The following is a 15107-nucleotide window of genomic DNA, read 5'->3' as shown; positions in this document are numbered from 1 at the left end:
GAGAGTTTGTGATCTACGGCAGACGCAATTCTTCCCCTTATCGTTGTGTGAATAATGGTGATTTAAGTTCTCTAATTCTGTCAAAGCTCAAGGGACTTCCCTGAATATCACATCTGAGACCATTAGCAGAAATTGCCAGAACTGGGAGTAACATGACGCAATTTCTTGCATCAAGCCTGAAAAAGGTCGGGGTATAAATATGTTGCACTCCACTGAGATCTTGGGTTGGGGGTTTCAAAGTAGCAGGGATGCTGCCAGTGTGATACCACCCTCTTTGAATGAGAAGCCCTGGTGGGATTCCCATCTGTATTAGCAAAGTCACAGACTGTAGCTTTGTTCAGTTTTCTGCAGTTCTTTGCAGGAAACAGGCAAGAGGGAAGTGAGTGACAGCCTCAGGCATGCCCATGATAATACTGCTTCTGCTCTACAACGTCTATGGGCAGCTGAAGCGGAAATGTCCCTTGAATTTAGTGAGAGATCAGTATGATCCCTGGGACTATTATAGAGAAGGAGACCATCTCATCGGTGGGATTATACCCACACTAAGTGGAGCATCCCAGCCAGGCTCTTTCTCCCAGGTTCCATTTATCCACATATCTCCGTAAGTAAATTATGTGGGGATGAGTTTAATGGTAGTAAATCATAAATCTAATTCATTAAACCTCTTTAAAAGAGATGGTGGGTATTTTATTTTCATTTTTTGCATCAATCCCTGCTAAATCCCAGTCTCTTCATAAGTCTCTGTTTTGTAATGTGATTCCAGCTATTTTTATGACAACAGATTAAAGCCTTTACCTGACCCTTAAGATTAGACTGTGATGCATGTCAACAACATTGCTGCTTTATTGGTTTTAAGTTGCGTTTTTGTTCTAGTGGATTTTATTGTTGCATTGTACACCGTGTGCACAGCTTAGAGATTTTTTTTTAATATAATTTTTATTAAATTTTCAGCTTATACATTTTCCAAATCATCACATCATACAATATCCTAAATACAATACAAAAAAGGCACAACCACAAAAGAAAAAAAGAAAAAAAGGGGGGGGGGAAGAAAAATAGAAAAATACTAAAAAGAAAAACACTATAGAAAAAACAAAACAAAAACAAGATTCTTTGTTCACATCTAATATTGCTTAACGTATCTGCGACCTCCCCGTTCCTCCCTTTATTACGGTCGTATACCAGCTATTAAAATAAAAATGCTTTACAGGGCTATGGGGGTTGTCATTTGGGGTGGATATAAGAGTCTATAAGTTTGAAGCAGCTATGTTTCCAGAAGGCGGGTCCAGCTGGCCTTTCCCCTGGTGCTGCTCAAAGTTCTCAGTTTCGTGCCCGAGCGAAGGAACTACTTTCCACAGTCCAATCCCGCGTTTACTATTCCAATGGCTGTCTTGTTCTGGGGGGGGCAACTGGACTTAACTGTCAGGGGTCCTTTACCTTTTTAAAGTGGCAGATAAATTCTCTGGAATAAACAAATACATATCAGGATTATTTTTTCCTAACGTGCTTTTAAGCACAATAAGTGAACTCACTATTGTTTTTAACCAAATCAGACAGCGAAATAGGTTTCCTTCTGTTTGCCACCTCCAATACACACAAACACAGATGCACAACTGCCTCGGGTTGCAGCTGCTTAATAAGGAAAGGGGAGTTAAGCTGCTACAGTCTACTCTGACCGGCAGCCACTCACTGGGGTCTTCCATAGCAGAGGTAGTTTATGTCTCCTCCTTGATTCTTTTTAAGTGGAATTCCTGTCAACAAGACATCTGTGTAGAGAGGGCATGTGCTCTGTCACTGGGCTTGCATTAACTACTGCAGTTTAAAAGTCAGCATTTTTAAAATTATCATTAGCATTATTATTGCATCATGAAATAGTATGAAAAGTCTCCCCCCCCAATAATCTTAGACAGTTGTATAATCCTAGAAGGTGGCATGGCTGTGACTGTCATAACAAACACTGTCATTTCTGAATATACCACAACAGTACTGGATAGACACGTCTGCCTTGCCTTTGTGGCGAGGATTGTCCGAACATTTGAAGGTGGGTTGGCTATTAAAAGCCTGCTTATCACCGAGCGTGAGTATCACTCTAAAACTAAATTTGTATTGGACTTCCCCTTGAGGCGCGACGGAAGATGGCCGAACACTCCATCGCTCCGACTATCAAGGGCTAATTAGAGGGTGTTATGGGAGTGAAGCAGCCTCCCAAAGTCTTCCCGGAGAAGGGAAGATGCAGTCTCATCCGCAGATGCCCACTCAACCTGGTCCCAAATTCATAAGGAAGGAGGGGCTGCGGGGGGGCACTGGATAGAAAGCACCCGAGATAGCCAATCTCCTGGACGCCATCTTCGCAGTGCATCAGGTTATGTTACTGAAGATGAATAATTGGATTTAAGATTTGGACATGCTTCGGACAAGGAGGGGGATTTAATATGCTAAATAGCCAGCCCAGCCACTGAGGAAAGACAATCAAGGAGATTACCAAAACATCAAATACATTAAAGACAGTGGTATGTGAACGGAACCGATGGGGGGAGGGGGGGAGACCTTCTTTATTACCATCCCTTAATATCTACTTAACAAAACCTCCCCAGAAGAACCGTTTTAACATCTATTAAAGCAAGCGAGAAGGAAAAGTTGGAATTTTTGGCATCCACTGATATAATATTGCTTTAAAAATATAAACTTTGTGGAAATGTTAATGGAAATACAATATACGGTAATTAAGACTGATTCGCGGTTTGCTTGGGATTAAAGGTTTCCCCAGTTTGTTAACAACAGACAGAAACAGTTATCTCTAACTACTGGATTTCGGATAAAACTTTGGACTCTTGGATGGATTCCCAGAAACTGTATCTTTATCAACATGACCCAGTGAAAAATTGGAAGTCCGTCATATTGGAAACCAACCGAGTTGCAGAAATGAAAAGTTATGTGGGGACCTTTAATATGCTTTAATATTTGCACCTCCAGTCTAATTTGGTAACCCCTCCCCCCAGAAAAACTATTTTGATGCAACAGGTTTGGAAAATTATCAAGCGGACATTTAGACTCATCGGTGTGAAGATGGCTTTAGACGGCAGGAACGTCTGCTTGTTATGAAAAGACCTTTGGAAAGACTTGGCAGAATACCAGCGTGTGATTAGATACTGTGAACTAATTGGGGAACCAAATTCCAAAAATTTGGTTCCCCAAAATCCACACAGAAGCATATTATTTTGCTTGTGGAAAAACTCAGAGTCTGTAAATGAATGAAGGATAACAATAGAAGGAATAAGAATTATGAGAAATATGAATTGCAGTATGATTATGATGTTGATCAGAGCTCTCCAGAGACTCGAAGCATGGGGAGTCCCACCAAACGTATAATTTGGAAGAATATTTGGACTATTTGATATGTATATGTATAATGTGGAATATTTGATGTGATCTGTTTGGATTGTTAAAATGGGAAAATTAATAAAAATGATTATTAAAAACAACAACTAAATTTGCATTGCTTGGAAATGCCCTTCATGTTGCAGAATGTGGAACGTTACATGTGTTGTTAAATTGAGGGTGATGGTGCAACATTTATCATACCTTGCAGAAGACAAGACATAATTTTACTCCACAATCTGGCCTTCCTGCTCGCCGTCCACGAGATCAACCAGAATCCCAGGCTCTTACCCAACATCACCCTCGGCTACAATATCTTTGAGAACTATTACAATACAAGAATCACATACGACGCCATGGTAGAGCTGCTCTATACCGGTCAAGCAAGTATTCCAAACTTCAGGTGTGGGAGGCAGAATGAACTGCTGGCTGTCCTAGAAGGTGCTGATTCTGAAATCGCTGTCCATATTTCAAACATGTTGGGGATCTACAAAATCCCACAGGTACTGTACTGTCAGTCTCGAGCTATATTTGTCCTTTCAACAGCCTTTTAGATTACAGATTTCTAAATCCTTCTAGATTACAGGGTGTTGAATTTCGCTCCAATCCACACAGAATCAATGCAACAGAGAGTCTATTGACATAATGTTAGTATGACTAGGGTTTGGTCACCTAGTGTAGCCCAAGGCTGCAACAGAATCCAATTTACCTGGGGCTAATTCCCAAAAAATTCTATAAGACTTGCTTCTTAGCAAACCTGGTTAGGATTGTTCCTGGCACAATTTCACTATTAATAAAGATATATATATACTTGATATGGAAATTCTGTGATATGGAGATGAGAGATGCATACAAGGGGATTCAAAGAAAGCCAAGCAAGACACTTTTCTCTTCCATCCCCATGCAGGTGAGTTATGGATTTGTCTCCCATGACATCAATGACAAAACTCGGCTCCCTTTTTTCTACCGAATGCTACCCAAAGATGATCACCAATACACAGGGATTGTCAAGTTGCTCCTGCATTTCAGATGGACGTGGATCAGTCTCTTTGCTCCAGACAATGACAATGGAGAAAGGTTCCTGAGGTCCTTGACCCCTATGCTCACCTCAAATGGGATTTGTGTTGCCGTCTCATACAGAATCCCAGAAATGACTCAGTATGAAGTGAAAATTCAGGTTGATTCATTTCTCACATGGAAAAAAGTCAGTTTATTTGTTCATTATGCAGAGACTCGTTCTTTCTTCAGTGGAATATTCTTTGTAAATCAAATACTCACATTGTGGCTACAGTCTACTGAGGGCAAAGTCTGGATCACAACAGCTTTGTGGGACATCACCCCAATGTTGTCTGACTGGAAGTTACATTTCCAGCACCGCCACTGGTTTTTTTCCTTCTTAATTCAGACAGAGATTGCCCTAAAACATGACCATTTTGACTTCAGTCGCTTACTTCCTTACTGGAGGGAAGTGTTTGATTGTTTCTTTTCAAAGCACATGTTGTCTGCAAAAGAACGTCGGAGATGTGAACAAAAAGGGGAATTGCCCCTGGATGTCCTCAAGCAGAGTCTTTCTCCAGACAACTACAACATCTACAGCAGTGTGTATGCTGTGGCACATGCCTCAAATGCTGCTTACTCATCCAGATCCAAGCAGGTGGCAATGATGGGTGGAGGAGATGGGCAGAGGCTACAGAGGCTACAGCCATGGCAGGTATTCCCTTTTCCATCACTGATTGCTCCACTGAAATATATGTATTATATGCATAAAGATACCAGTCTCCACTGTGCCTCCTTCCAAAACCTAGAACCTAGATCTTGAACTCAGGGAGCAGGCTCTCTCTCTCTCTCTCTCTCTCTCTCTCTCTCTCTGTGTGTGTGTGTGTGTGTGTGTGTGTGTGTGTGTGTGTGTGTTGTTGTTTAGTCGTTTAGTCGTGTCCGACTCTTCGTGACCCCATGGACCATAGCATGCCAGGCACTCCTGTCTTGCACTGCCTCCCGCAGTTTGGTCAAACTCATGTTCGTAGCTTCGAGAACACTGTCCAACCATCTCGTCCTCTGTCGTCCCCTTCTCCTAGTTCCCTCAATCTTTCACAACATCAGGGTCTTTTCCAAGGATTCATCTCTTCTCATGAGGTGGCCAAAGTATTGGAGCCTCAGCTTCACGATCTGTCCTTCCAGGGAGCACTCAGGGCTGATTTCCTTAAGAATGGATAGGTTTGATCTTCTAGCAGTCCATGGGACTCTCAAGAGTCTCCTCCAGCACCATAATTCAAAAGCATCAATTCTTCGGCGATCAGCCTTCTTTATGGTCCAGCTCTCACTTCCATACATCACTACTGGGAAAACCATAGCTTTAACTATACGGACCTTTGTTGGCAAGGTGATGTCTCTGCTTTTTAAGATGCTGTCTAGGTTTGTCATTGCTTTTCTCCCAAGAAGCAGGCGTCTTTTAATTTCGTGACTGCTGTCACCATCTGCAGTGATCAAGGAGCCCAAGAAAGTAAAATCTCTCACTGCCTCCATTTCTTCCCCTTTTATTTGCCAGGAGGTGATGGGACCAGTGGCCATGATCTTGGGTTTTTTTGATGTTGAGCTTCAGACCATATTTTGCGCTCTCCTCTTTCACCCTCATTAAAAGGTTCTTTAATTCCTCCTCGCTTTCTGCCATCAAGGTTGTGTCATCTGCATATCTGAGGTTGTTGATATTTCTTCCGGCAATCTTAATTCCGGCTTGGGATTCATCTAGTCCGGCCTTTCGCATGATGAATTCTGCATATAAGTTAAATAAGCAGGGAGACAATATACAGCCTTGTCGTACTCCTTTCCCAATTTTGAACCAATCAGTTGTTCCATATCCAGTTCTAACTGTAGCTTCTTGTCCCACATAGAGATTTCTCAGGAGACAGATGAGGTGATCAGGCACTCCCATTTCTTTAAGAACTTGCCATAGTTTGCTGTGGTCGACACAGTCAAAGGCTTTTGCATAGTCAATGAAGCAGAAGTAGACGTTTTTCTGGAACTCTCTAGCTTTCTCCATAATCCAGCGCATGTTTGCTATTTGGTCTCTGGTTCCTCTGCACTTTCGAAATCCAGCTTGCACTTCTGGGAGTTCTCGATCCACATACTGCTTAAGCCTGCCTTGTAGAATTTTAAGCATAACCTTGCTAGCGTGTGAAATGAGCGCAATTGTGCGGTAGTTGGAGCATTCTTTGGCACTGCCCTTCTTTGGAATTGGGATGTAGACTGATCTTCTCCAATCCTCTGGCCATTGCTGAGTTTTCCAAACTTGCTGGCATATTGGGTGTAGCACCTTAACAGCATCATCTTTTAAATTTTTAAATAGTTCAGCTGGAATATCATCACTTCCACTGGCCTTGTTATTAGCAGTGCTTTCTAAGGCCCATTTGACTTCACTCTCCAAGATGTCTGGCTCAAGGTCAGCAACCACACTACCTGGGGTGTACGAGACCTCCATATCTTTCTGGTATAATTCCTCTGTGTATTCCTGCCACCTCTTCTTGATGTCTTCTGCTTCTGTTAGGTCCTTACCACTTTTGTCCTTGATTATGGTAATCTTTGTACGAAATGTTCCTTTCATATCTCCCATTTTCTTGAACAGATCTCTGGTTTTCCCCATTCTATTGTTTTCCTCTATTTCTTTGCATTGCTCATTTAAGAAGACCCTCTTGTCTCTCCTTGCTGTTTTTTGGAAATCTGCATTCAGTTTCCTGTATCTTTCCCTATCTCCCTTGCATTTTGCTTGCCTCCTCTCCTCCGCTATTTGTAAGGCCTCGTTGGATAGCCATTTTGCTTTCTTGCATTTCCTTTTCCTTGGGATGGTTTTCGTTGCTGCCTCCTGTATAATGTTACGAGCCTCCATCCATAGTTCTTCAGGCACTCTGTCCACCAAATCTAAATCCTTAAACCTGTTCCTCACTTCCACTGTGTATTCATAAGGGATTTGATTCAGATTGTATCTTACTGGCCCAGTGGTTTTTCCTACTTTCTTCAGTTTAAGCTGGAATTTTGCTCTAAGAAGCTGATGATCTGAGTTACAGTCAGCTCCAGGTCTTGTTTTTGCTGACTGTATAGAGCTTCTCCATCTTTGGCTGCAGAGAATATAATCAATCTGATTTCGATGCTGCCCATTTGGTGATATCCATGTGTAGAGTCGTCTCTTGTGTTGTTGGAAGAGAGTGTTTGCGATGACCAGCTTGTTCTCTTGACAGAACTCTATTAGCCTTTGCCCTGCTTCATTTTGAACTCCAAGGCCAAACTTGCCAGTTGTTCCTTTTATCTCTTGATTCCCTACTTTAGCATTCCAATCCCCTGTAATGAGAAGAACATCCTTCTTTGGTGTCATTTCTAGAAGTTGCTGTAGGTCTTCATAGAATTGGTCAATTTCACTTTCTTCAGCACCAGTAGTTGGTGCATAAACTTGGATTACTGTGATGTTAAAAGGTCTGCCTTGGATTCGTATCGAGATCATTCTGTCATTTTTGAGATTGCATCCCATTACAGCTTTTGCCACTCTTTTGTTGACTATGAGGGCCACTCCATTTCTTCTACAGGATTCTTGCCCACAGTAGTAGATATGATAGTCACCCGAACTGAATTCGCCCATTCCCTTCCATTTTAGTTCACTGATGCCCAGGGTGTCGATATTTATTCTTGTTACAGGTAGGTAGCCGTGTTGGTCTGGATCGAAGTAAAATAAAAAAAATTCCTTCAGTAGCACCTTAAAGACCAACTAAGTTTTTATTTTGGTATGAGCTTTCGTGTGCTTCTGAAGAAGTGTGCATGCACACGAAAGCTCATACCAAAATAAAAACTTAGTTGGTCTTTAAGGTGCTACTGAAGGGATATTTATTCTTGTCATCTCATTTTTGACCACATCCAGCTTACCTCCACTCATGGTTCTTACATTCCAGGTTCCTATGCAATATTTTTCTTTACAGCATCGGACTTTCCTTTCGCTTCGAGGCATATCCGCAACTGAGCGTCCTTTCGGCTTTGGCCCAGCCGCTTCATCAGCTCTGAATCTACTTGTACTTGTCCTCCGCTCTTCCTCAGTAGCATGTTGGACGCCTTCTGACCTGAGGGGCTCATCTTCCAGCGTCATAACTTTTATATGCCTGTTGTCTTTGTCCATGGAGTTTTCTTGGCAGGGATACTGGAGTGGCTTGCCAGTTCCTTCTCCAGGTGGATCACGTTTAGTCAAAACTCTCCACTATGACCTGTCCATCTTGGGTGGCCCTGCATGGCATAGCTCATAGCTTCTCTGAGTTATTCAAGCCCCTTCGCCACGACAAGGCATTGATCCATGAAGGGGCATGTGTGTGTATTCAGATGCAATTAGGTGTTGTTCTGAATCAATATAGTAGGCTGAGTCTTTCAAAACTGCACTCATATTTGGGATTCCTGAGCAGTGCTGGGAATGAGGCTTCTAGTACCTTCTCTAATGGGGTTATGTATCAAGTCTCCTTCTCGGAGGCCACTGGAGGGAGATTAGAAAAAATGAGAGACCTGCACAGGGAGCCTCAGAATTTAAGTTAAATAACAAATTTGTCACATCTCTATGTCTATAGCCAACACCTTCTCAGAGACTATCAGATTTCTGAAAATATATTTTTTTAGTCCTGAGGCAAAGTTTGGTTTTAAAGGAATGAACAAGGGAATTCACATTGCTGAATATAAACCTTTAGCTGTATATAAATTGTCTTCACCTTCTGCTGAGCGATATGGGAATGTAAGGATCAATAATTTCCCTTTCCACAACACATTCAAAACGACATTAAATGTCAACTTGCTTTCCAAGAAAAAAATATATTCACAAATCAAGAATCATCATCACTTGGGCATCTTTGTGTCTACTGTTCCTCAAGCTCCAGGATAACGACATAGGTACTATCCACCTAGCCAAGGGAAGTCTCAGGGGGTCCATTCCTGCCCCCAGATAGATCTCCTGATGCGAGGATTCCTGTCTGTGCTATGGCTACTCTGTTCTCTGTGTTGTCTGGATGAAGAAGGGAAATTTATCCCCAAATGGGCAGCACTGGAATAACCTTTATTTATTTTCTCTATGTCCCATTTTAGTTCCACCCTTTCCTAAGTAACTTTGAGTGTTACAATGCTTCCATGGATGGCGTGTATTTGGACAAGGATGGGGAACTGGCAGCCAGCCTTGATATTTTGACCTGGATCGTGTGGCCCAACACTTCAGTGGCTTCAGTGAAAATCGGGAGTCTAGAGCGGCAGGCATCCTCAGAAACCAGGTTCCGCATTGACCGGGATGCCATTGTGCGGCTCGAGGGATTTACCCAGGTGAGGAAAGCCATGGATGGAGAATTTAAGAATGTTGATCACTCTGTAAGACCTATTACATGTTGCAATGTTTTTAAGCATATGCCAAATACCAATAAAATCCAAAAGGTTTCCTAATAGGAAGCTATTTGAATACAAGACATATATAAAAGGACATGTGTATGTGTTTATAAATATGTACATGTAGGCTTGAGAATATAGCATGTCTATACAACATCCTGATCTTTTGTGAGACAGTGGTATATAAACATTTCATAAATAAAAGGAAATTCATGAGGGGAGGTGGAAAGCCATGCACTCAAGCGATTTGTTGGGTAATAAAAGAGAGGTAAAGGGTTGCCATATCTTGAAGAGAAAAGAAGAGGACAACCCCAGCAGCTGCTAGCCCAAGCCTGCAAAAGAGGCGCCCGGGTGGGGGGTGCCTACACACCTCTTTCCCTGGCTTGGGCTGGCAGCGGCCGCAGCTCAAACCCATGCCCAGGCTTCCCAGGGCCAAGCAACTGCCAGCAACCGCCAGGCATGGGACTGAAACTGCCCTGCTCGCGCTGGTTGATGATCTTCTGGCGGGCTAGGGACAAAGGTGAGAGCTGTTTCCTGGTCCTGCTGGATCTCTCAGCGGCTTTTGACACCATCGACCATAACATCCTTCTGGACCGTCTAGAGGGCTTGGGAGCTGGGGGCACTGTCATACAGTGGTTCCGCTCCTTCCTCCTGCGCCGTGTCCAGAAAGTGGTGGTGGGGGATGAGTGTTCAGACCCCTGGGCTTTCACTTGTGGGGTGCCTCAGGGTTCCATCCTCTCCCCCATGCTTTTTAACATCTATATGAAGCTGCTGGGAGAGATCATCAGGGGGTTTAGGTTGGGTGTTCATCAGTATGCGGATGATACCCAGCTCTACCTCTCTTTTTAATCAGAACCAGTGAAGGCAGTGAAGGTCCTGTGTGAGTGTCTGGAGGCGGTTGGAGGATGGATGGCGGTTAACAGATTGAGGTTGAATCCTGACAAGACATAAGTACTGTTTTGGGGGGACAGGGGGTGGGCGGGGGCAGGGGACTCCCTGGTCCTGAATGGGATAACTGTGCCCTTGAAGGACCAGGTGCACAGCCTGGGAGTCATTTTGGACTCACAGCTGTCCATTGAGGCACAGGTTAATTCTGTGTCCAGGGCGGCTGTCTACCAGCTCCATCTGGTACGCAGGATGAGACCCTACCTACCTGCAGACTGTCTCGCCAGAGTGGTGCATGCTCTAGTTATCTCCTGCTTGGACTACTGCAATGCACTCTATGTGGAGCTACCTTTGAAGGTGACCCAGAAACTGCAATTAATCCAGAATGCGGCAGCTAGACTAGTGACTGGGAGCGGCCGCCGAGACCACATAACACCGGTCTTGAAAGACCTGCATTGGCTCCCAGTACGTTTCCGAGCACAATTCAAAGTGTTGGTGCTGACCTTTAAAGCCCTAAACGGCCTTGGTCCTATATAACTGAAGGAGCATCTCCACCCCCATCGTTCAGCCCAGACACTTAGATCCAGTGCCATGGGCCTTCTGGCGGTTCCCTCACTGCGAGAAGCAAAGCTACAGGGAACCAGGCAGAGGGCCTTTTTGGTAGTGGCGCCCACCCTGTGGAACACCCTCCCATCGGAGGTCGAGATAAACAACTACCTGACATTTAGAAAACACCTAAAGGCAGCCCTGTTTAGGGAAGTTTTTAATCTGTGATATTTTCATGTATTTTGGTATTTGTTGGAAGCCGCCCAGAGTGGCGGGGGAAACCCAGCCAGATGGGCGGGGTATAAATAAATAAAATAATAATAATAATAATAAGCCTGAGCAGAAACAGGCCCAAGCTCCTACTTGATCTTCACTGCGACAGCCTCGCTCTGATAAAGCATTTTTAACTCCAGAGCACAGTGCCCCACCCCCAATAATAATAATAATAATAATTTCTTATAAAAACCCTAAACCTGAACATTTCTTGTAAAATGCACACAGGGCCCCCAAAAGAGGAGATGTGTAGGGAAACTCAGACAGATGCTAACACTAGGTAATTAATTAGATATGACCAAAGGCTGAAATCAGTTAAGAAAATTTATTCACTAACTAAAAGTGGGAAACTAGTGAATGCAGCTTCTGAAGGACAACTGGCCATTCTGAGAATCGGGACGGGCACACCTAAGAAACTGGAGTCATTTGCTCGTGAAATAAGGCGATGCCTTTTCTATGTCTTTGACTCAGTTTGGTAGCTTTACTGATACACTTCTAACACTTTTCCTTCTCTTTATGGTTAGACCTTGCCACAGTCACAGTGCACCAAAAGCTGTCACCCAGGATACGTCAGAGTGATTCAGGAAGGAAAGCCATTGTGCTGCTATGCTTGTGCACCATGTGCGGAAGGGACATTCTCCACTCGGGAAGGTAAGGGATGCCAGGGAGAAAGGAAGCCCTTTCAGGGGAGCACAGACCTCACCTGGGATGTTTTCTGTATGTTTGTTTAATTTCCAGAAAGTGTGAGGTGTGATGCTTCCTTATTTCTGGAGATTAGAAAAACAAATGCTAGCTTCAGGATTAATTAGCTGGATCGATGATCTTGGGGGAGGAGGTGGGCATGAAAAGCAATGTGTGGCATGCATAGCTGCCAAGTCTCCCGTTTCCCCCGGGAAATCCCTGTTTTTCCAGCTGTTCCTAGCTGAAAAAACGGATTTTTTTGTTTGTTTTTCCTCGGTTTATTCTGGCGTGGCGGCCATTTTGGAACTGGGCGGAGCATGCTCAGCAGCAATTTTTGATGCTGCTCTGCCCAGTTCCAAAATGGCTGCAGTGCGACTTCTGGCACGGCGGCCATTTTGGAACTGGGCAAAGCAGCATCAAAAGTCACTTCTGAGCATGCTCCGCCCAGTTCCAAAATGGCGGCAGCGCTACTTCCGGTCTGCTATTTCTGACCCAGTCCCTTATTTCTCTGACAGCAACTTGGCAGGTATGGTGGCATGACAGTTGGTGGCATGTCCCACCAACCATAAAAGTCTGGACCAAAAGGTGCATCTTCAGTAGAAGTAAGCACAGGGAGGGTGAAATCCCAATGTGTACCTTGGAGTCTCATTTGCATAATTTGGAAAATTCTATGCTTTGGGTCTAAGCTGCCACCCAGAATGATGTTCCATGGAATCTTGAAGAATATAGTTCAATATTATAGATGGAACACAGATACCATGATGGTGGTCACTCTTGCTCATTGCAGATGCAGACCATTGCAACAAATGTCCAGAAGATGAGCATCCGAGCAAGGACCAAGATCAATGTGTCCCCAAGATTATCACGTTCCTAGCCTATGAAGACACACTGGGGATCCTCTTGGTTTCCATTGCCCTCCTCTTATTTTTAATCACAAGCTTTCTCTTAGGAATCTTCATTAGATTCCTGGAAACTCCCATTGTCAAAGCCAACAATCGGGATCTCTCCTACATCCTCCTTGTCTCTCTCTTGCTCTCCTTTTTGTCCTCCTTCCTCTTCATTGGCTGGCCAAGGAAGCTGACCTGCCTTCTCCGACAAACAGCCTTCAGCATCATCTTCTCATTTGCTGTGTCTTCTCTACTGGCTAAAACCATCACTGTGGTGCTGGCCTTCTTGGCCACAAAACCAGGAAACAAAGTGAGGAGATGGCTGGGGAAGACTCTGGCCAACTCCATTGTCGTTTCCTGCTCCAGTGTCCAAGTTGTGATCTGCACCATCTGGCTGGCCATCTCTCCCCCTTTCCCGGAGTCTGACATGCAGTCTCAGCCTGGACAGATCATCCTGCAATGCAACGAAGGGTCTATTGCCATGTTTTATGGTTCCCTCGGCTACATGGGCTTCCTGGCTGCCATCTGCTTCACGGTGGCTTTCCTAGCCAGGAATCTGCCTGGGGCCTTCAATGAAGCCAAGTTGATCACCTTCAGCATGCTGGTCTTCTGCAGTGTTTGGGTGTCCTTTGTTCCCACCTACCTGAGCACCAAGGGGAAGTACATGGTGGCTGTGCAGGTCTTCTCCATCTTGGCCTCCAGTGCTGGGCTTCTGGGCTGCATCTTCCTTCCCAAGTGCTACATTATCATATTGAGGCCTGATCTGAATACAAAGGAGCACCTGACAACAAAAACTAAAGACAGCACTTGACTCTAAAAATATTATTTTATAGCTGAACTGCAGTGCAGCAGTAATGGAACCACAGTACTTCTCATTTAAATGTAGCTTCACACATGATAAATAACACTTGTTGGAATTTATTGAATTTGATTATTTCATAAAATTTACATTCCACTTTGTTTGTAGAAAAAACCTCAAAGCAGTTTCCGAAACGATAAAGCAATAAAATTATCATTTTATTTAAAACCACAATGAAAACAAATTAAAACTCCCACAAGCTTTATAAACATCTGAGTAGGGCTTTCTAAATAAGAATGTCTTCAGTAGATGCCGAAAAAGTCTACCATGAATGTGTCTGCCTGGTATCAATAAAAATCAATGCATAATAGCTCAGCACTAGTCGCAGACCTTTTCTACTTAATATCAAACTGGCCATTGACAGCTGCTGGTCTTTTCTCATTGGCTATGGTTGTTTCTGTGTAACAACAACAACAACAACAATTTATTATTTATACCCCGCCCATCTGGCTGGGTTTCCCCTGCCACTCTGGGCGGCTTCCAACAGAAAAATAAAATACAGTAATCTATTAAACATTAAAAGCCTCCCTAAACAGGGCTGCCTTCAGATGTCTTCTAAAAGTCTGGTAGTTGTTTTTCTCTTTGACATCTGATGGGAGGGCATTCCACAGGGCGGGTGCCACTACTGAGAAGGCCCTCTGCCTGGTTCCCTGCAAATTGGTTTCTTGCAACGAGGGAACCGCCAGAAGGCCCTCGGTGCTGGACCTCAGTGTCTGGGCTGAACAATGGGGGTGGAGACGCTCCTTCAGGTATACTGGACCGAGGCCATTTAGGGCTTTAAAGGTCAGCACCAACACTTTGAATTGTGCTTGGAAACGTACTGGGAGCCAATGTAGATCTTTCAAGACCAGTGTTATGTGGTCTCGGCGGCCGCTCCCAGTCACCAATCTAGCTGCCGCATTCTGGATTAGTTGTAGTTTCCGGGTCACCTTCAAAAGTAGCCCCACGTAGAGCACATTGCAGTAGTCCAAGCAGGAGATAACTAGAGCATGAACCACTCTGGTGAGACAGTCTGTGGGCAGGTAGGGTCTCAGCCTGCGTACCTGTGTAAGGCAGGCACCCTGAGTTGGCTGCCCATGGGGTTGCTCAAAGAAAGGTCTGGGGGCACTCTGGGACCACAGTTTTGAGGGGGCCCACGCTCTGATTTTTAAAAAGTATTCCAATATGCAAGTACCCAATGTATTTCATCCCATGAATATCAAATGCAACATGTG

At 44.1% G+C, this 15107-nt stretch overlaps 1 protein-coding gene across 1 annotated transcript; it reads left to right on the top strand.

Annotated features, from left to right (window-relative positions):
• The first annotated feature begins 4348 nt into the window (after positions 1-4348).
• On the top strand, positions 4349-13845 carry LOC118080177 (vomeronasal type-2 receptor 26-like). Its single transcript, XM_035105106.2, has 3 exons — positions 4349-5089; positions 11991-12117; positions 12935-13845. The coding sequence occupies exons 1-3, from the start codon at positions 4349-4351 to the stop codon at positions 13843-13845; spliced, it is 1779 nt and encodes a 592-aa protein (XP_034960997.2).
• The last annotated feature ends 1262 nt before the right edge of the window (positions 13846-15107 follow it).

Source organism: Zootoca vivipara, chromosome 2 (assembly GCF_963506605.1).
Source record: "Zootoca vivipara chromosome 2, rZooViv1.1, whole genome shotgun sequence".
In the NCBI taxonomy this organism is placed as follows: Eukaryota; Metazoa; Chordata; class Lepidosauria; order Squamata; family Lacertidae; genus Zootoca; species Zootoca vivipara.
This window is presented reverse-complemented; position numbering and strand designations above follow the sequence as displayed.